The sequence below is a fragment of the Haematobia irritans genome, chromosome 2 (assembly GCF_050003625.1).
Source record: "Haematobia irritans isolate KBUSLIRL chromosome 2, ASM5000362v1, whole genome shotgun sequence".
NCBI classification, from domain to species: Eukaryota; Metazoa; Arthropoda; class Insecta; order Diptera; family Muscidae; genus Haematobia; species Haematobia irritans.
In genome coordinates this window covers 124,626,167-124,649,459 of record NC_134398.1, presented here as the reverse complement: position 1 = coordinate 124,649,459, position 23,293 = coordinate 124,626,167, and the positions used below count along the sequence as shown (strand labels likewise).

At 30.1% G+C, this 23,293-nt stretch overlaps 1 protein-coding gene across 1 annotated transcript; it reads left to right on the top strand.

The window, feature by feature from the left end:
* Positions 1-10,305: 10,305 nt before the first annotated feature.
* Positions 10,306-22,361, top strand: LOC142226204 (uncharacterized). Its single transcript, XM_075296090.1, has 2 exons — positions 10,306-10,991; positions 21,247-22,361. The coding sequence occupies exons 1-2, from the start codon at positions 10,949-10,951 to the stop codon at positions 22,134-22,136; spliced, it is 933 nt and encodes a 310-aa protein (XP_075152205.1). The 5' UTR covers positions 10,306-10,948; the 3' UTR covers positions 22,137-22,361.
* The last annotated feature ends 932 nt before the right edge of the window (positions 22,362-23,293 follow it).

Below are 23,293 nucleotides of genomic sequence, written 5' to 3'. Positions count from 1 at the left end.
AAAATTAATTGATACAATTAATTGTTATATAAAAATTTATTTCAAACAATCATTTTTTTAATCAAACTAAAAACACAAAGTCAGATAAGAAAGTAATTGAAAAAAGCTACGAAATCAATTGAGTTTTGAAATCAACGTCAATTAAGTTTTTAATTGAATCAATTAAAAAAATAATTGAAATCTTCCAAACAAACAAATCAATTAATTAATTTTATTTTTTAAACAAATATTTTTTATGCCCAATTAAAACTGTGATTGATACTTTCATTTTCGTGATTGAAGACATTTCAATAAAAAAATAATTGAAACAATTACTTTCGTGATTGAATCGGAATTTTTTGTGTTCTTTGAAAATTCTTTCCTATCGAAAAAGAATTTCGCCAAACAATTTTGTCCCCATCTTTTCGCTATTGCGTTTTTGCAAAAAGGCGAAGCCACTGTGAGCTTATAATTCAGCTTTCCGTCCAATGTACTCCCAGGGGAATTTCAATGCCATCTAAGTAGATGGGTTTAGCTGTGGGAATCTTACATCCTTTCATTACTTAAGTAGCTCTATTATTTTCTTCAATCATATTAACTGATTTTATGAGTCTAAAATTTTTAATTGTGTAATGTTTTTTTTTTGGCTAGAATATACCGAAGAAGGAAAATTTATTTAGGCAATTAGGACGCCTGTTGTTATCAACACACTTAGATTATCGTCCCAGAAAAAACTGGGTAAGTCGTAGGGGTAGAAAACTGCATACTAAGAACATTTGCACCATACCCAGAGCAATACCGTATTCTTATTGTAGCAAATACATTTATTGCCTTATTTCATTATATTTACATTTCACTTACACACAAAAAAATTCACAACATTTTTTCAATTAAAGTCTTATTGAGTTAAAAAAAAAATATTCAATTAAAAATTTAATTGATTCAACAATTTTTTTAATTGGAACAAAAAAAAATCACACAAGTTAATAGTAGCAATTAATTTTTGGATAAATTTGATCAATTAATTTTTTAATTTATACTATCATTTCTGTGATTGAAGACATTTCAATTAAAAAATTAATTGGATCAATTAATTTCGTGATTGAATCAGAATTTTTTTGTGTGTACAATATAGCTCTTGGTAATGGCTTCAGAGAAATACTTCCCCCATAGGGCATACACTTGGAAAAGTAAACACAACAATAATGACCTCTCTTTCTATCTTATCATTGTGTGTTGTGTGTTCGGTCTATTGGCTACTGAAATTGGATATCCTCCTTACAGACATGGCCGAACGGCGTGTCTAATGCAACACAAGTAGATCGATTATGTGATTAATTCTGTTGATCCATTTGACCAGTCCTGTTTTCCATCATTTCTTTACTTCCATTGTGTAGGGTACATGAGCTTCGGCGCGATCAAATTGAAAACCATTTTTACTTATTTACTCTATGTTATTTTTGTTCAAATAGAGCAGTAGCAATACTATGCGCTATATATGTTATCTGCTATTCTCCGCTAGTTGTCTGTCTGTGAGATTTTCTGTCGTCTAACGTTTGCGGCTTTGAAAACACACAGATATAAAAAAATAAAAGAAAATAATTATATAGCCATTGTCATAGCTCGAATCTATTGAATGCAAAAAATTATGATTATTTGCTTTTTTTTCTTTTGCGATGCCTTCTCTTTCTTGATTTGCCGAAAGCAATAGATGAAAGTCCATTTTATGAATGAGGGTTGCTACTTTTATTTCAGGGCATATCGAGAGATTATCTTTTTTTAACAATAATCGCGCCCCTTTAGCACGTAGAACTTGGTACATAGACACATTGATAAGAAAGAAGTTTCATTTATTTTAGGGAATAAATTTAATTTTTTAGTGTAATAACCCAGCAAAAAAAATGGAAGTTGTTCCACAAACATTTCCCATCCCAGACTCCCTTATCGAGTTTTGTCAACTTCCGATGCAGTCCTTTTGGACAAGTCCACAAACATTTCTTCTAAAGCGCATCGTGGGATCTCCCAATAATGTTTTTCCATTTCCGATGCAGTCTTTTTGGACAAGTGCACAAACATTTCTTCTAAAGCGCATCTTGGGATCCCCAATGATTTTTTTCTACTTCCGATGCAGTCCTTGTGGACAAGTATTAAAAAGAACGCAATCAGGCTTTTTTAAGTGCAAATTCTGTACAATTAAATTTTACAAAAAAATAGAAAACTAATAAAAAAATTTAAAAACATTGAAATTAATAAAAAAAGTAAAAAAATAATTTAAAAAAAAATAAATTTCATCCCCGCTGGGATTTGAACCTGTGCCTTTTGACTTTTTCGCTTCCATGGAAGTTCTTTTGAAAAGGTTTTGCAAATTACGAGAATTTTTAATTTTTTTGTTGATTTTTAATGGAAAAATATATTTATACGAAGATAACATATATACCGAAAATAAAAAATAAAAACGATGCATGACATAAAAAAATAATTTTTTAGAAAAATATTTGATAAAAATTATACCCTGTACCACAGTAATGCTGAAGGGTATAAAAATTGCCGCAGGTGAGATTTGAACCTGCGTTTCTTATTTTTTCGTTCATACTAATAAAGAACATCTCCAGAAGCAATTAGAATGTTATTCCTTGGTGTCGTATTACGATCATATCACAAACATTTGAATTGACTTTTCGACGCTTTATGTTCAATGGCGTTTGTGGCTGAGTGTGCTAAGATGTTCTGTAATGGTCAGCAAACCCTGGTTCAACCCCTGGTCGGAGCGAAAAAGTTTTTCAAATTGTAAAAATATAAAAAAATAATAGGAAAATAATTGTGTAGTAAAACATATGGATGAAAAAAAAGTGAAATTGGTTGAAAAAAATTATTTTTTTTTCGCTTTTTAAATTTCTTCATACACAGAAAAAAAGTGTCTCGTAAATTTAAGAAGATTTTTACAATAATTTATTACAAGAATTTTCCAGAATTTTTGTTCATTTTTCGTATCTTCAACGAAAATTAACTACTCGAAAGGAAATTTTACAAATTCTAAGTAGCAATCGTTTAGTTCATGGCCTACAAAATACGATGGAAATTTCCTTAAAAACTTCTTAACTGGTAGTAAAAAATTTTTTACGAAAAATGAACTTGAAAGTGGATAGCAATTTCTTACTGACAGTTCCTATAGTTAATAATTGTTGGTAAAAAAATACCCAATGAAATAATTTTAGTTCACGTGTAATTAAATTTATAGACATTTTCGTCAAAAATGGGTAGATATCATTTCATGAAGTTTTTGCTAATTTTAAGTTAAACGTTTCATCGTTCTTATACTGATATGCATTTAAGAGTATTGTTTTTAGAGTAAATTGTGGATAGATGCGATGAACTAATGCATAGTACAGAGATCTTTCTCGTCAAAGTGAAATATGTTTATTGTAAAGATGATGTTACTTGAAATTTTTTTTGAGAGTGAGAGCTTGCAATGCAATAATGAGAAATGGTAGCGAATGATGGAGATGTTGTGTATATCTGAGCGTGGGGTTGTTTTTGTTCTTTCAGTGGTTTCTGTGTGTGTGTTTATTATTCGCGAATGGTTGGTTTATTTGTCTGGATGAGGTGTTGTTTTCAATGAAGGCACATGTGTTTTTGTTGTTGTAGGAATGTTTTGGTTTTGTTTGGCATGCTTCAGTTGTATAGTTGGCGTTGGCGTGGGCTGTTGCATCTTTTTTGCAAGTATGTAATAGAGGTCTGCATCGAATAACTTTTCACTACATGTATGCAATTCGCTGTCGAATATAGTACATACACTGTCTTTCTCTCAGAGCGCAAGTAGTGAAGTGAAGAGAACACTTGCTTGTCAAATACCACCAAATACTTATCCGAAACAATATGTGTTCCGAAAAAAAGGAACAATAAAAATGTAAGTACTTGAGAAAAAGTACAACATGGATTCTCTTCACTTCACGTGGTACCACAAGTATTTCTCAGTTATGTGCGAAGCAAACTTTCCATTATTATTAATCATAGATATGTATGTATTTCACATATTTCATATATTTCATATATTTATGTATGTCACACACTTACCTTAACGTTTGCTGTTCTTTATAACAAACCAAAACATATATTATGGAGAGTAACTGTTTTTTTGTATTTCTGAAACTGCACGTGGTACATGGAGTACTCTATGAAGTTTTGTTCTCGCAACATACTTGACGTGATCACTCTGAGTACACTTCAATAAGAAAGAAAGAGGAATATGTGTTTGTTGGTAGTGATGACATCGGAGTAGCAACAAGAAGTTACTCGTGGCTTTTGGTGTTCATCAAAATGTGTACCAATAGTTTTGCGACTCTCTCAAATAGATGTACTCATGTAGCAAGTACACGTGTACTCTGCATGTACAAATGGAATTGTGTAACAAGGGAATATAAAGGTATGGAATATTTTGGTTTTTTGCGACATATATTGGTGTTTGTTTATTAAAACTTTGAAATGAAAGTTATTAATATTTTAGCGATGAGATGTACGATGGCGAAGTGATGATCGGTAGCTTAGAAAAAAGTTATTAAGAATGTTCAATATTTAGGAAAAAATGCTGAAATGGAAAGTATATTGAAATTGTTTTATGTAATTTAATTTTTATTATTCAATGTAAAAAATAAATATTCAATTTCAGAGTAACTCCAGATGAATTTGGAAAATTGTTTGTTATACCTCAGCGTATAGTTTAATGGTAAATAGGTAAGAGTTCTTTTTCAATGTGGTTTTCTTTTAAAAAATAATATTCTTTATGTATATTATTATTTGCTAATTATTATTATTGTTATTTTTTTAACCAGTTTCATGTTTTCTTTGTTGTAAAAAAATAATTAAGTTAAGAGCAACCCCAGATGGATTCGGGAAAATTTTTATATTTCTCCTCAGCGTATAATTTAATAGGGAAGTGGTAAGTTTTCTTTTAAAAATTGGCTTTCTTCTCACTAGAATATTTAGGTTTTAATGACCTCTTTATTGTCAAAATTACAGGTTTTTAATACCTTATTTTAGTATTACATTAATCAAATATTTTTAGAAACCAATTTAATATTTTTAATGTAAAAAACAAATATTTAATTTCAGAATAACAATTTGGAAACATTTTTATGAATTGGTAAGCTTTCTTTAACATTCTTTTAATCAGAATATTTAGTTTTTTATGCATATTATTTCTTTAATTAGATTTTTTGGAAACCAATTTAATGTTTTCTATTTAATGTAAAAAATAAATATTTAATTTCAGAGTATCCCCAAATGAATTTCGATAACTTTTTAACCTCAGTGTACAATTTAATAGAGAATTGGTAAGTTTTATATTAAAACTTTGGCTTTCTTTTGACAAGAATATTTATTATATTATGTCCTTCACATCGATAACAACACACACCCAGAAAAAAGTGACCTCTTCTTTAAGTTAAAATGAACTTATTGTGAAGAAAATTGAACTTCGTATAGCGCCAAAGACATTTTTATTTGTTTGAACGATATGATTTTCGTTGAAATTGGCTAGAATGCATTCCATATATTAGTTAACATTTTCCTATATTTATGTACTACTATACTACAGAATGAAAAAATGTAACTGAATTGAATTCATATATGGAATGATTTTATTGAACTTTTTTCATTCATTTGGATAATTCTTACATATTGGTGGTAAACCTTTTACTTCAAAATTAGAACTGCTTATCTTCGTTTTTAAATAGAATTTTATTTATTTATATAGGCAATTTTTTCTTCAATAAAAGACATGTTTTATTAATATATTAAATATATTTATTTAGAATCAACAGCATCGACTGGCCTTGAAATATTAACACATTTTTTTCTTCTAGTACCTTTCACTTTGAATAAGTTGCTGCATAGCAATTTTGTCCACCTTTTACAATTATTACCTGATAATCGAAGATTCCAAAATGAAGTCGAATGAAGGGGTTGTTATTCTGCTGGTGTTTTCTTTTTTTATAAACCAATTTTCAAAAAACGAAAATTTTTCTCACCAATTTAAAATAACAAATATTTTATATATTTTATTTGTTTTTTATTATATTATTTTACTACATTATTTTTTTAACAATCTCTCCGTATACCATAACAACGCGATTCCAACTAAAAAACAACCCACGCGCAAACATATCGATTACAGGTAGATAAAAGAAATGTAGGAAATTTTCCTATATACTAATAAGTGTGTTCCCTTAAGTTTTGAAAGGATTGAATACTTCGTAGTAGGAATATAAATAAATAAAATAAATAAATATATTTATTATTTTTACGAAACTTTACTAAATTTGAGTAAACTTGGTTTTAGTTCAGATTTTGTTTATTTTTACGAATGCTTTGTTATCAGTGTATAAAATTTTCTTGTTCAGTAGTAAATTCTTATACCCAGCGAAGAAAACAGTATTAGTAAAATTACATGCCCTATTCTAGTTAATGAACTATTCCTAACTGCTTTCAGTTTAGGATTTTTTTATTGAAACCTGTAAATTTTATTATTTGACACAAAAATTTAACTGAATGGAAATAAAATGGCTAAACTAAATTTATGAAAATTTTTTCCTTTATTTTCGAAGACACTTTTTTCTGGGTGCAGTTTTATGAGTTAATATATTGCTTAATTCATTATTTCTCTAATTGTTTCAGGTACAAACTTTATGAGGTACGTTTATGTAAGAAAAGTTGAATTCCTTACACCATTTAATAAAATGCCCCCAAATATGATAAGTTACAAGCTAATTTAAAGAGATTAAAACTTATATTTTATTATATGTTAATTTTTAACAATTTTCATTATTCCTTCCATTTTTTTCAGCAAGATATGTGAATATACTAACGATGAATAAAAAACTAAGGAAAAGTCAAAATGTCCAAATAGCGAGTTAAAATAAACTACTTTCTTGTTCCACGTGGTCATAATTTTTTTTCACAAAAACATTGTATTAAGAACTTTCATCATAAGTTTTTATAATAAAGTACTTTTGCTTAAAGAAAATTGAATTTTAATGTATGAAAATTTTCATAATAGTAAAACGGGTTGTTGTTCCTTTAATTATTTAATTTCTCTGTACTGTGGAATGATTGATTTAAAAATAGTTTAGTCGTCGACATTTTAAAGAGACTGTTAACCACTTTTTATTATCGGGTTTCCCAAAAATAAGCAGGTAAACCAAAATAATACTGACTTTTTAACTTGGTAGGGGTATATAAATCTTACGGTGTTGTAAAAATGAACTAAAATACAATGTTATAGATTAACTAAAATTTAAGAGAATTATAAACTAGACAAGTTGAAAAAAATCTTAAGGGCTAAATCATGGTCAATATTACTACAGTTTAGTTCATTTTGCAATGGAAAAGGGTTCACTGTTTTTTCAGTGTACAAATAACTTCCAGGGCACAACTTCTAAAGCAATGCAAAGGATCCAAAAAGGGAGAACTTCCGTCCTATGACAAGCCCATGTAAAATTCATTGGAGATGATCCGAGTTTGCACTACTTCCGGATCACAGATTGGGGATCCAAACTACTTTTTTGGAAGCTCGTTTTTTGCTGGGTATCTATTTGCCCAAATCATTAGCATTAAAAAATAATAATGGGTAATTTTGAAACAACGCGCGGATATCATGTGGTAACGGAAGTATTACAGTACAACTACAGATATATTCCATAATAAAAGAAATTAATATTTACAAACATATAACTTTTTAACTTTTTAACAGGCTTTTTTCCTTTTCGACTCGAACCAAGAGACAAAATTTTACATCGCAGAAATGATGAATTGCAAAGAGTATCTAAGAAATAAAAGTTTGTTAAAATTTTATTTCTATTTTTTTTTATTTTTTGTTTCTATAGAAAATTTCGTCAAAATTTTATTTCTATATAATTTTATATATTCTATATAATTTTATTTCTAAAGGAAATTTTGTCAAAATTGTTTTTTTTTTATAGAAAATTTTGTCCATTTTTTTTCGAAGAATTCTACCAATCTATCCAAACAGTAAAAACCAGCATAGCTGATCAGCTATCCTGCAGAGACAGAGAAGAACATGTATTTATCTTTATTTATTATCAAAGATTTGCAATGAAATTTTTTTTGCTAGAACAGAAATATAAATAGTAACCCACGTAGTAGCTATAGTTATGGTTGAATGATGGATAGGCAAGTAGAGTGAACATTGTGTGAGGGCACACATGTAATTGAACAATTGAAGTGTTTGTTCCGATCGTCCTAAAGGAGACCAAATTGGCGAGATTGATTTTTGTTATTACTTTAATTCACTCAAATTTAATTTATTTAAATTAATTCAGCTATTTGTAATTAACTCAGATTTTATGTAATTTTTCATTTCGAGTGAAATTTGTTGTTTTTTGACCCATAAATTAATGTAATTTAAATTCAATTAAACTTAATGTAATTCAATTGATAATAATTTAACATTATAATTTAACAAATTAAGTATAAATTAATCAAATTTAATTTAGGTTAAGTTAATTTCATTATAACCTGATATCGAAATAAGGGATTAATGTCTAAATAAAAGAGTGTTTGGATAAAAATATTAAGGAATTTGCTTAATTGAGTCATTCACAGAAAAACTTCTGATCCAATCACAAAATTAATTTATGCAATTAAGTTTTTAATCACAGAATTAATTAGAAAAAAATATACTTGATTAAACAACTAATTGATTTCTTGAGCATTTTCAATTATTTTTTTAATTGGCCCAATTAAAGTTGGATTTTGGTCATAAAACTCAATTAGTTTTAATCGATTATTTATTATACTATTATTTATTTATTTATTCATAATTAATTTAATAAAATTTATTGTATACACAAAAAAAAAGTTTTTTCTGATTCAATCACGAAATTAATTGATCCAATTAATTTTTTAATTGAAATGTCTTCAATCACAGAAATGATAGTATCAATTAAAAAATTAATTGACAGTCAATTAAAAAATTAATTGATCCAATTAAATATTTAATTGATACTATTAATTTGTGTGATTGATTTTTATTTCAATTAAAAAATTTGATAAATCAATTAAATTTTTAATTGAATATTTTTTAAAACTCAATTAAGATTTTAACTGGAAAAATTTTCGTGAAATTTTTTTCTGTGTAGTTTTATAGGAGTTTCTACTTTCTTATGAATTTCCCGATTACAATTATAATTGGATTTTTCTTTAATGAACCAATGTTTTGAATGGTTTTACATGATAGCACGCTCAAAATAAACACAACCAACTGCACTCAAATCGATGATTTGACGGTGGCAAAGGAAAAGAGATATGTTTGCACGAATTTATTTCGGCATAAGCCGGCTATCATGTAAAACCTTTTTTCGGAAGGTTCAAGCGTGGTTCATTGTTGGGTTTAATGAACTGCCTGAATTTATTCCGATAATTGGTTGATAGTTTTGCTGCAAGTAGAGGATGCTGATGAGGAATGTGGTAATTCCGAAACGTGCGTCCATCCAACCATCTTGCAGTCCATGGGGATTTGCCCAAATAAATTTGACAAACATTATTTTCCTATGTTGGTTAAGCTACACTTGTAGTTTAGTCAATGCATGGTTTTAAGCTGAAATCAAAAAACAACAACAATAATTCAAAAAAGTGAAAACAAGCTGTTTTTCAGTTTTAAACCTGAACATAATACTTACCATAACGGCATACAAGAATTTTAGCTATGGAAATCCAATAGAATAATTAAATGTTCCTCATAAGTTAATCTATAAGAAATGTCTCCAAAAAATCGATACTATCTGTCATTCCTTTTCTAATGTTACCCTTTTCACTGTAACAACAAGTGTTTATTGCGACGATAGCGATGATTATATTGAGGAATTGTATTTCTCAGCGACCTCCATCTTAGCGCCAGAGGAGATGTCACCGACATTGTCGCTACAACCACCACCGTCGCCACCATTGAGAAGAATGTCTAGTGCGCGGCGCTTATCATCTGAACTTCAGCCTCTTTTTTGTTTTCTTACAAATTTTTGTTTTGATGCTGCTGAATGCTTTATTTACGTTTGTTCTTTATTAAAGAAATCTTTAGATTTTGTTGGTTCCTGTTGTTGGCTTCTTGAAACAAATCGAGCGTATTTCGTTTGCATTGTTTTGCCGCCCACCGAATAACAACGATGGCGTTGGCGTCAACAGAGACGTCGATAATAATGTTCATGTGAATGGCAATGATGATAATGAAGATTGTTTTGTGTGGTATTACTGGCACTGTTGGAATATTTTGATTTTGATATTTCTCGTTTCATTTCGTATTGAAATTTCATGGTGGAAACAAGTTTCGAGCCACAGCACTCGCACATTCTGGGCTAAGCGTAGTTTTCGACGTTAGCTTAAAACGTTCGGTTTCTTTGTGAAAGACAAACGTACGAACGGACTGTGAACGGTCATTTAAATCAGAAAAACATAGCAAATTGTACAAAAACAAAATCGAAAATAATTTAAAAACAAATTGTCATAAATAAATTGCGTTGCGGCAATTCTAAGTGATTTTTATTAGTAGCGAATAAAAGTGCGACATTGGGAGACATCTCTAAAAAAAGCAATTTTTTTATTGTTGAGAAATTCCCAACAAGTGATTGTAGATTGCCAAAAAAGCAATAGCCTTTATTTGGTAACATCGTTGTTGGAATTTGAAAAAGCAGGTTATTTTGAACCACAAGCATTGAAAATAACACCAACATTGAGTACGTATAGGAATAACAGAAAAATTTTGGAAAATCGAATTTTGGTTTATTTGGGACCAGTGCAAATCAAAGAGGACGGACATTGCTGTGCATCTGCATTGTTATTTGGAAACAGATTGAGAAAAATATATTGACAGATAATCTTATCTGTTGTAGTCATCTGATCTGCCCGCTCCCATTGACATCTGTCTGTGAAACTTTGTAAAGCCGTTTTTCCCCCATTGACCATGGCATTTTTTCGCAAATGGAAAACCCACTATAAACACAAAAGTAAGTATTCTACACCTGACGTAAATCTCTAATTACATATACGATTTATCTTGAAGAATACAGCCAATTGTTCTGCTGATCAATTAACGATCATCTATGGAAAATTTTTGTATGCCAAGTTTTTTTATTGCAATTAATTAATCAATTGAAAAGCGGTTCCACCAACTAAATAATGAAAACTCAAATCAATTTATGACAACAGACATCATCATCAACAATCCGTTCGTATTGTTTTCAAATTTGTGTCTACATTTGAAATTGCAATAGCCTACATAATGTAGTTGTGCAATTTTAGGTCAAATATTTGCTATTAAGATTGTAGTCTATTGACCTTCCTGATTGGGGTAAAATTTCAAAATGTTGTAGGCTTCATCCGGCTGATTTCCTTATAAGAGAATATAAAGTTCACTGAAATAAAAATGTGTAATAAGTTCCACTATGTTGGGCTTTGAACAATTTATAAATAATCCTACTGTAAATTCCTACTGTCCCTGCCTAATAAGTAATGAAGTAGGTAAATATTAACTAAATTTATTTTTAAAACAAAGTTAATGAAACGATTCCATAAATAAAATGATAAATTGAGATAATAACGAAACATTTCGCTCTTATTGATCATTTTCATTCTTCTAAAGAATCATTTTCGTTAAGTCAATGAATAAATTTCATTAGCCGAATTTTAAAGAAATTTTATTTTTGTGTGTTAGTCAAAGAACTTAATTCATCGTTTGAACTCTTCCGGACCTAATGATCGTATCATCAACGCAACGTCCGATATATAAGTATGGTTGAGATTTCGACTGAATTCAAATTAGGCAAAATGAACCGACGATGTAGGTTAGGTTAGGTGGCAGCCCTGATACATCGGGCTCACTTAGACTATTCAGTCCATTGTTATACCACATTGGTGAACTTCTCACTCTGAGTGCTGCCCGATTCCTTGTTAAGCTCAATGACAAGGGACCTCCTTTTATAGCCGAGTGCGAACGGCGTTCCACATTGCAGTGAAACCACTTAGAGAAGCTTTGAAACACTTAGAAATATCACCAGCATTGGTGTTAGGTCGAAGCAGGAATCGAACCCACGACCTTGTGTATTCAAGGCGGGCATGCTAACCATTGCACCACGGTGGCTCCCGACGATGTAGGTTAGGTTAATACGATGAAACCTCTTAGAGAAGCAAGCAAACACTCAGGAATGACAAGAGCATTACTGAGAGGTGTTAACCCACCGATGAAAGACTTTTTGATGTTTGGTCGAAACTGGGACGGTGGTCTTGATCGATATTGATGGCCCTAAGCTTCCTCCAGATATATCTTCATCGTTATGGCATCCTAATGATAAAAATACATAGATGTGATTCTGCAATATGTAGACAAAGAGGTAAATCGAATTCGTATAAAAACTAAGATAGATCTAAATTTTTTTCGTAAAAGTCCAAAAATAGGCAACACCATAGCACTTTTAGGGTGAACCCAATCTCCATTCTCCAATATTTTTGAAACATAAAAATGCATTTAATTTTTACAAATTAATTCTAATGTATTCAGATGGCTTTGCTTTTGTATTGAATTCTACCGTTGGGGATGTTGTTTGTTTTCGTGGACAACACTATTTTCTCAATAATTTCTCAAATTGAAACCTAAGCAAATTCGTTGAAAAAAATTTTTGAAACCGTTTTGAATATAAGCATTTCACAAGTGCTTGTGTTTGTTTATTAGGTAGCAATATGAAAGTCGATGTTTCCAAAATTATGAAAATTCGACTTTTGCTTTTTTCGATTCTTTCAAAATTTTCAAAGTCGACAATCGACTTTTGAAAAATTCGATTTTTTACTCTTGCGAGTATTGAAGAGTTTTGACATAGTGAATCCCGTCATAATTTAAACTACATATTTCAAAGTTTACAAAAATTCGATTTCACCTTTTTTTGGAGAAACATCGATTAGTAGACTAGTGCCAAGAATGGGTTGATTCAATGTACTTGGAATATAATTCGGAGATGCCTCTACGTTAAAGGTGCGGATGATGACTCAAATCATTGTGAGAATTGATGCTAAAGCGCATGGTAATTGAGAAGAAGTGATATTAGAAGAGAGGAGAGAGACTAATAAATTTTGTGAGGATACTAACCTGATAGTTTGGAACCGCTTCAGATAGTCTCAGGCCTTAAGTATACGGGAAAAGTCCGTTGTTATACTGATGCAAAAATTAACTTATGTTTATTGCAAAAGATGTACTTTAATTTAGTTTATTGTTAAATTTTTTTAAGGAATTTTTCCTAGCTCAATGAAATTTTCTTTATTTCAAGTATGTCTCAAAAACGTCATGGGATATGAGTCCAATGCTAACTAAAGCGGTAGAAAATTTTCGTACACTTCTCAAAACTTGTATGAATGAACTAAGGCATGGTAAACAAATTAATGATTTATCGCCAATGCTTTTTTCTTTACTTTTAGTTCATTTTTGCTTACATTGGAAGGAGTATTTCCCACAATTTTAACAACGCTATATGGAAATGTGAAAAAATTGAATACAATTTAGTTCAATTTTCATTTTTTCCATAAAACAGTTCACTATTTTCAGTGTGTGATGAGGAAATCCCGCATGGCGATCTTTAAGTAAAGTACCGGACGATTGGGATGCCTACAAGGGCAATTTGAGAGGTAGAACTGAGAATGGCTACATCCCAAGCGTAGAGGCTAAGAGATGTCAAAAAAGCAAAATTCTCCTTATGATCCTATTTCATCCGTATTACAATTAAAATATTTGTTTGTACTTTGAAATTGTCTTCAATAAGTGGATGTGGATATATATTTCGAAATGTGAAATTAACGCATGACCTCCATTTTACGTGCCCATTTCAAGTTGCACATTCAATTCATTACAATTGACTTAATTCATCTTAAAACAAAACATTCGCTTCTATGCTGGTCCCCAATAATAGTTGCTCCGATTAGTGGCAAGTGCACAATATGCCATACTCTTTGTAACACAAACTCGTTGTTAATGTAGGGTATAACAAGTATTTCCGGAATTTATTATATTTCTGCTTTAATTTAATCATTAAATAAATATTTCATAAGTTTATCATTTGTTTGGGTGTTTGAGAACTCTTAGTGGAGTCTGCATGGCATTTTGTTGTTAGATAAACCATTTGGGGCGGAAAGTACTTGAGCAGCGGGGGATTCTTTGTGAAACATTTAACATCTTAGCATATGTGAAACTGAGAACAATGAAAATCTTGAGAATATGAGGGAAGTAAATGTAGCTAAGCAATTATCAGACGGTGAAAAAATTTAACCTATAGGTGAGTACTATGTTCGAGTTTTTCACCAAAACACTAAATTAAAAGTGAAAAAATATATATGAAGACGATGGCATTTTTATCAAGTCTCTTCAAATTATGGATGGAAAAGATCCAATGTATTGATTGCGAACCATTTAATATTTCGAAATTAATTGATTAAAAAAAGTAACCGTGAAAATAAGCTGGTTTTCAGCCTGAAAACTGAACATAGTACTCAGCTATATTGTTAATATTTACACATAAGTTTACCGCTAATATAATAGATGCTACACTACGCTACAAAAAACTTAGATCAAATGATTTTGCCATTAGTTTAATTTGTTTTTGATTAATTGTGAGTCTGAATGTTGTAGCTATTTTAATTAAAACTTATGAGCATTGAAACACCTACCATCCATTTTTGAAAGCAAACATATTATCTATTGGCTTTTAAAGTCGTAGGACTTACGTTGCTTTTTAACCCAGGTGATCGGTCTCAGTGTATTCGTTGTATGTTTTCCTGCGATGATACTTTTGGGGTGCCTTAACGAAAATAAAGTTCTCAGCCTGAAAGTATGCAACTATTTTCTATAGTAACTAAACTTACTTAACCGTAGAAAATTTCTTTAAAATTAGTAGAAATTTCGTGCACTATAGTAAAAAATGAACTTACTGGCAGTAAAACTGTCTTAAAGGCCAAATCATGGACATTTTTACTGCCATTTAAGAAAAAATATCATTAAGTTTTATAAAATTGAACTGACTGGTGAAAAAATTTTGTAATACGTGTAAGTAAAAATTTCGATACTGGCACGAAAAACTGACCAAATCTTTGTAATTACAAACTATATCAGAGTACACCACTTTAAGTAAAATTTTTAAGAAATTTTAAGGAGTCGCGTGAACTGCAAATTATTACGAGATCTCCATAAAATTTTTGAAATTTGAACTAACTGGTTAGAAATGCGCTTAACTAAATTGAAGTTCAAAATTTGCCATAAATTACGAGCTATTTTTTTCAGTGTATAATTTAGAAGGAAATGTTAAGAAATAAATATGTATATACCTTGCCATCGACAACTGTCACCAGAACCAATAATGCCGCATGTTCAGACAGGCCAATATTAATGCTTTTATATTTAAACATTTTCTGTGTCAATTTCAATTTTTTTTTGAGAAAAATGCTGGAATGATATACGTCATTCTCCATAAAATCAAAATCCATTAGTGAATTATTGCATTATAAATGCAATTCTTTGTATAATAAAATAATTTTGAGGCTTTGCCGCAATCCCTTCACTTTTGAAATTCCAGCAAGAGAATTGACGTTAACAACGTTAATGACATAATTCACTGTAAATCCCCTAAGAGAGAAGTAGGTAACAAATTTATTAAATATCTCGATAATTACGACTTATTTTTGCTTGTTTTTTTTTTGCAAAGGTAAATTTAATTATAGCACCCAAAAAAAAATTAATTATGTGCACAGTATTATTAGTTATTTTAATAAGACCTATTTGATAGTGATGATTTTGGAAAAAGTGTATAATCAAACAGTGATGATAAAGTTAATTAATGTTTGTTACAATAATTGTAGTAGATTTCTGTTAAAATTTAGCAAATTCTTGAAAATATTACGCAGATCAAGCAACTCTTGCTTACGACAAATATACAAAATATACACTCAGAAAAAAATCATAAGACCGGGTGGTGGTGTATACAGAAACAAAAATATTCTAAATTTTCAATGAAAACTTTAATTGAATTTGGAAAATTTTTCTTTTAAAAATCTATTTAATACAATATAATCTTTAATCAAAATGTATATCATGAGCAATTAATTGATTTTAATTAACATTGGTGAATGATATTATCATTTGTGTTATTGATCATTTTGTTATAATTGGTTAGTTAATTAATTAATTTATCACAATGGACTAAATAGTTTAAGTGAGCCTGAAACGGGCTGCCACTTTAACCTAACCTAATTAATTAAATTGTTTCTATCAGCGTAATTAGGAAATTTTTCTGGGAAAATTAATTGATTCAACAAATTTTTTAATAAGAAAATTAACTGTGTATTTAATTAGATCAAGTAATTTGTATTTACATTAACTGTTGTTTTAATTAACCTTGGTGATTGATTTTATAATTTTTGTGATCGAAGTAATTTCAAATAATTAATCAACTTACTTCAAAAAATAAGTACAAATTTTTCGACAAATGCAAGCAAATATTATTAGAAATAATTATTACTTTCAAATGAATTTCAAAATCGTAAAAATGTCTTAAGCTGGGTGCCTTTGTGGTAAAATTTACAATGAAATTCGGAACTATTTTGTGAGAATTGAGTAAATCTTTATAAAGTTTTATTTTGTAAACACTAGTTTACAAAAAATTTTTTTTTCATGTACCTTTGATGAGATGTGACTCTTCTTATGTATTTTAATCTGCTAGATTTGAAAAAAAAAATATGTAACAATTTTTGAGATATCCCGTTATTTTTAGGTTTTCGCTCTTTTTTCTCTAAACAAATTCTATCTCGAGTTAGAAATGTCCGATTATATCGTTGTTGGTACTTACATGAATGCAAATTTTCAAAAAAAAAAAAATCATATTTTACAATGACCCTTTTCCGCCGGAAATGTACAAACCAAATCCAATGTCAAATCATGAGCAACTCAACTTGAAAGACTACTGATCGCTTTTTAGCTTTGTAGTCAAGATGCAAAAAGTTAACAAACGGTTTCATCAATTTTAAAGATATTTTTAATTAACAAAGTCACGTTGACCGAAGTCAAAAAAAATTCTTCATGCAAAGATACCTATTTCTAAGTCAAATCATTTATCTTAAAGGAAACCGACTTTTGGACAAGAAAAAAACAACAATTCGAAATTCGTATTTTAAGGACGTTAAATCTTTGGCCTCACGACAATATTTTTTCAGTCTACATACAGCCAACAAACAATTGTCGGATTAAGTTTCCACTTTTTCGCATTTGGCTTGCGACAAAGTCCCACAGACTATTCTCAGTATTCCTAGATAAGTTGATTGGTATAATTTTGGGAACTTATGGGAATGTTTGACGTGTATTAGTTAGTCTACCCTTTTGCTTAGTGCCTGATAGTTTTATCCATAGATAACCTCACTAATAGATGACCCTCGCTCTCCGACCAGAAAATGTTGAAGAAGCCCAAATGAATTTTCTGACATTTCGTTTTGTGTTTTTCGTAAAGAGAAAATTTGCTCAAAATTAAATTTTGTATTTTCGTGGTTTTAGTCGCAATTTTTTGTTCAAATATGAACTTTTGAATATTTAATTTGATTAACATATAAATCATCTGGTGTATCAAAAATGTTCAAATTGTGGATAAAATAGGAAAATTGTAAAAACGAATCTAAGAGAGAATTTGTAATTCCCCTATTTTCTTCGTTTATTCCTCATTTTGGGAACTGTCAGTCTGCGTTTGACACCGATGGGTCATCTATTACTTAGTTATCTATTGTTTTATCAGTTTCCTATCGTTTGTAAACTTTTGTGGGCACAATTAGGGTACGAATATGACTGCAAATATTATTTGGGCTTTCGTGTGATTATCAAAAACATTTGTGAAGCCACTTTATGAGATAATGACCTCAACCCCTCATCAAAATCAAACTATCTTATCTATCTCATGACTTTATATGATGATGGATGGATGAATCTTAATTTTCACAAAAAAAGGTACATTCACTTCATATACCTAAAAAAGTAATAATGACATTATGCAAGCAAATGTCTTCACCATCCTAAATTAGAGGAACATTAAAATTTCTCCATGTTTTGTGACCACAAAATGTGGTGTCATGATAACAACTGCTACCTGTATGTACGTCAGTTGGTACAAATTGTAATGTCATGATGGCAGACACCTGTACAGCAAACTAAGTACAATAGGCCAAATACTATTCAGGCATAACGTAATTTAAAAACGTGTCTAAATAATTTTTGCCCAATGATCTCATGAGCTGCGGCGGCATGTGTTCATATTAGTGTGTATCACACATGCAAACACATATGAGTGTATTGAAAGTGAATCTGCCAGAGATTGAAGATAATGTGTTTTGCCCCATTTGAATTTTATAATTTGCAATAAAATATATTAAGAGGGCGGTTTTGCCATTAAATGCAAAAAACTCAACGTATCGAAAACACAAAATCAAATTATTGCAGATAGCCTCTAAATGAACCTAATAACATATAGGCATAAATTTCTGCTTTTATTTGTTGAAGCTGTTTGCACTTTCATGCTATTCGATAAAAAATAAAAACAAATTTCAATTATTTGAATTTAAAAGTAAAATCAATGGCGGCATTTGTTGATCTTATCTATTTACAAGCATTATTAAGTCAATTTGCCTAAAAATAAGATAAATCACATAGATTTAAAATGATTATTTATGGGTACCAGGAAATGTACCCCTGAAAAAAATTATATGTGTAACGTGTAAATTTATGTTCTAGTCTTATAAAGAACTTTTATTGAAAACATTTTTTTCTTATTTTATTTACACTTTTATACGTTACTAAAATACATAAAGTAAATCTTTACTCACCGAAAAAAAGTGAACTGTTTTATAGGAAGAATGAACTACCTCGCACGAAAATTGAACTAAATTTTACTCCACATTTTGAGATTTCCATAAAGCGTTGTTAAAACCAGGAAATTTTAATGCCCTGTTGTACTTTTTAACTGCAATTCACGAAATTACATCATCTCATAGAAGAAAAAATTAACTAAAAATTAAGAAGAAACTCATTGGCGTAAAATCATGGCCATTTTAACCATACAGTAGTTCATTCTTACTATTTTTGGGAATCGTACGAAAATCTTCTTTTGCTTTAGTTCATATTGAACTTATGTGTACGGTCATTGAACTTTATACTCACGTTTAGTTCATAAAGTTTTTGAGACATACTTAAATAAAGTAAGATTTCATTAAGCTGTGGAAAATTTCGATAAAAATAATAAAATTCAACTACAAGCAAATACATTTTTTTCAATAAAAATAAGTTAAACTTGGCATTAGTTTAACTACGGAAATTTTTTTCTGTGCTTAACGTTTGCTTTGACAGAAAGTACATACTTAAATTTTTAGTCATAGAAAATATTTATTTGTGCAAAATTATATTTTAGCTATATGTCAAAATAAAATTAAGATAGTTTGATTAACTAATACGAACATACCAAGTTTTTCAGAGTTGCCAAATCGATTTTTTTCCAATTCTACCGTAATTGCAGACTTCAGTTCTTTGGGTGATGTATATTGCTTGGACTTCGCAAATACCTTAGCGGATAATATGCCCCAGAGATCTTCTATAGGATTTAGATCGGGTATATCACGAGACTTGAAAAAGTTCTTTGTGAGACGTGCAACATGGATGGGAGCATTATCTTGTTGGAAAGTCCAAACTTCACCATATCACTCATCTGCAAAATCTATTAAGTTGGTCTCCAATAAATCGACACATATCTCTGCGTTCATTTTAGTGGGGACAATATATATTTTAGATTTTCCTCGTGCCCGTTGGTGATTTTATAGCAAGTTTGACGCGGATACCGAGAATCTCTCCAATATTTGTGATGGACATCAGGAACATCCAAATTGAATTTCTTTTCGTCGCTAAGTATAACCGTTTCGAACTCTTCGTACAAAAACTTGTATTTTTCAGCAAAAGAAATACGAGCATTTTTATGGTGTTGTGTTAACCGCGGCTTAGGATTTTTTTCATATTTTAGTCCTATATAGTGCTTGATAATATGCTGAATTCGTTGTCTGGTCACATTCAGACCCAATTTTACTTCTATTTCGCTGCAGCTCATATTTTCATTGGCAGCAAATTGGCGAATATATCGCTTTGGAATGCGCCATAGTTTGTGGGATTTTGTTTTTATAAAATTGCTAATCGTATTGCGGTGTCGATTTGTCGCCGATGCAATTTCTCCAATTTTTTTGGCAGCTATGTCCATTCCTCGAGGCATTTTTTACTAAAGGTGAGTATTAAGTTCGAGTTTAGCCGCTAAAATCGCTAAAGTGAAAACTAAATCAGTAAGAAAAAGGCATAAAATTATATATATATTTGTTGCAAATTTTATTATAACTTGATGGGGAAAAGCCCAAAGCAAATTTTCACAAAGTGGATTATAAAAGAAAAGTAATCGTAAAAAATGACGATTTTAGCGGCTAAACTCGAACTTAATACCCACCTTAAAGATTAAAAATTTTCACTAAATTTCTTCTGTGCACTCTTCAGCGAAAAAAAATGTAATTGATGTACAATGCACATATAACTATTTTCTATTGAACTTCTAACTTTCATTACAAATTTCATATAACGGTACATCGAATTGGTGTCTAGGACAAACTCGCTAGTGACAATCATAGCATAGAGGGTGATAAACATCGTTAAAAGAAAAATTTTAAGTACCGTTATTTTCGTCCAAAAGAGAAATGAAAAAATTTTGTTATTTATTTTACAGAGGTAGGTGTTGCGACAAGCTGCGTTTTGGTTTACAATCATTATGGTCACGTTTGTATGTTATGTAGTAGAATTTTGATTTTAACAATAAAAAAATTAATAAAAAGCTACACAAAAAAATTTATATATTATTTGTTGCAGATATTCTAATGCAAATTTAAAATCCTATTTATAAAATTTAATTTATTTCAGTTTTGTTATATGTATTTCAACCTTAAATTTTTTTTAATTTATTTTAAATGTATATATGTCTAATTTATATTTATAGTATTCAGTTAATTAAACTTATTTTATATTTAAATCTATAAAATTGAAATTAATCCCTTTTTAAGGCTATTAAATTTACTTTATTGCAATTTAATAAAATAGAAAATACATTTTCTTTAAGAAGGCAAAAGTATAATTTAATTAATTGTTTGTTTAATTGTTTTGTCGTCTTTTTACAGAATTCACATCCGACGATGCCATTGACGGTGAAGACTGGGGCTTGGGTGAGAAAGCCCTGAAGGAATCAGGCGCCTCAAAAAAGGATATCGATAATATGAAATTGAATTTGGAAGGTGCTCTTGAGGCCGATGACGAAGAAGATAATAAGCCGATATTCCAATCGTTTGATATCAAATATCTAGGCTGTACACCCATTGAGAATAAACGTTCCGAGAAGATAACATCGGAGGCTATAAAAACTGTGATTGCCAATGCCAAAGCCGGAGGAAGAAAAATAAAAACACAAAAGCGTGTCAAAGTCAATATCTCAGAGGAGGGCATTGAGATTTTGGACCATGTGACCAATGAAACCCTAATGCGTTTTTCCATTTACAAAATTTCCTATTGTTCTGTGGATGCTTCACATGATCATGCCTTCTCATTTGTGGGCTCTGAGCCGGATCCTCTATCCGATAAAGAGAAATTATCTTGTCATGTCTTTTTGTGTCCCAAGCGAAAGATAGCCCATGAGATAACATTACTGGTGGCTCGATGCTTTGAGAATGCCTATCAGCATTGGCGTGACACGGTGGTGCATCAGGTTAAAAATCCTCAAAGTGGTGTTGTTACTGTGACCACAACCACCATTGGCAATAGTAATAATAATAACAACAGCAATAGTAATGGCAATCATATTCTAAAAGAACAAAATGGCAACACTGGTGGTGGTCTCATGCAATCCAAAGTTGATGTACATTTCAATGCCGCCACTCAGAAAGAAGAGAAAAAGGCCGATAATCCCCTTATCGATTTAGCCGCCACCGATAGTGATGTCCGCAAATATCTTCAAAACACTTGGGTATCCTTTGAGGATGAGCCAGAGGGCTTCCATCACATTGCGGCATGTTAATATTAGGATGACTTATTACAATTATCGATTCATAGACCCCCCTATATTACCAAATTATTAAGTGTGTGATCGATATATGAAATCAAAAAATCTCTAAATATAGCTTTTAAAACTTTATAAAATGTAAATATTTTTTAGTTGTATATTATCTATTTGTAAAATAATTATATATATTTTTTATTAATATTGTTTTATTTTTTAAATAAATATTATTATATCTATAAATCACAATTTTTCTTAATACACATGAGAAGCAGGGGTTTTCCATTCCACTTCCAAAAATTTTGTCTTAAATTATTTTGGTATTGACTTGGAGTCGAAGAAGCGAGGAATTACACTAACCTTAGTTTCAAAATTTTAATTTAAATTTAAAATCTTTAACATAAATTAATTGGATCAATTTATTTTTTATGTGATAGTGGTAATTGATTCTATCAAGCCTATGGTCAAATCTCTTTTAATTAAAAATTAGTTGGGGAAATTAATTTCGCGATTTAAGACAAAAATATGTTTTTTCTGTCAGAACATAACTTGGATGTTCGGTAATTAATTAAAAACAAATTACATTTTAATAACCTTTTTAATTAAAACCAGTAAGGAAAGTCTAAAGTCGGGCGGGGCCGACTATATTATACCCTGCACCACTTTGTAGATCTAAATTTTCGATACCATATCACATCCGTCAAATGTATTGGGGGCTATATATAAAGGTTTGTCCCAAATACATACATTTAAATATCACTCGATCTGGAAGAATTTGATAGACTTCTACAAAATCTATAGACTCAAAATTTAAGTCGGCTAATGCACTAGGGTGGAACACAATGTTTGTAAAAAAAATATGGGAAACGTTTAAATCTGAAGCAATTTTAAGGAAACTTCGAAAAAAGTTTATTTATGATTTATCGCTCCATATATATGTATTAGAAGTTTAGGAAAATTAGATTCATTTTTACAACTTTTCGACTAAGCAGTGGCGATTTTACAAGGAAAATGTTGGTATTTTGACCATTGTTGTCGAAATCAGAAAAACATATATATGGGAGCTATATCTAAATCTGAACCGATTTCAACCAAATTTGGCACGCATAGTTACAATGCTAATTCTACTCCCTGTGCAAAATTTCAACTAAATCGGAGTTAAAAATTGGCCTCTG

What these genes read in the sequence shown, in the direction of transcription:
- LOC142226204 (XM_075296090.1), top strand. Translation starts at nt 10,949, where the DNA reads ATGGCATTTTTTCGCAAATGGAAAACCCACTATAAACACAAAA. An exon ending in AACCCACTATAAACACAAAA is followed by an intron (nt 10,992 to 21,246) that starts GTAAGTATTCTA and finishes GTCTTTTTACAG; the next exon opens with AATTCACATCCGACGATGCC.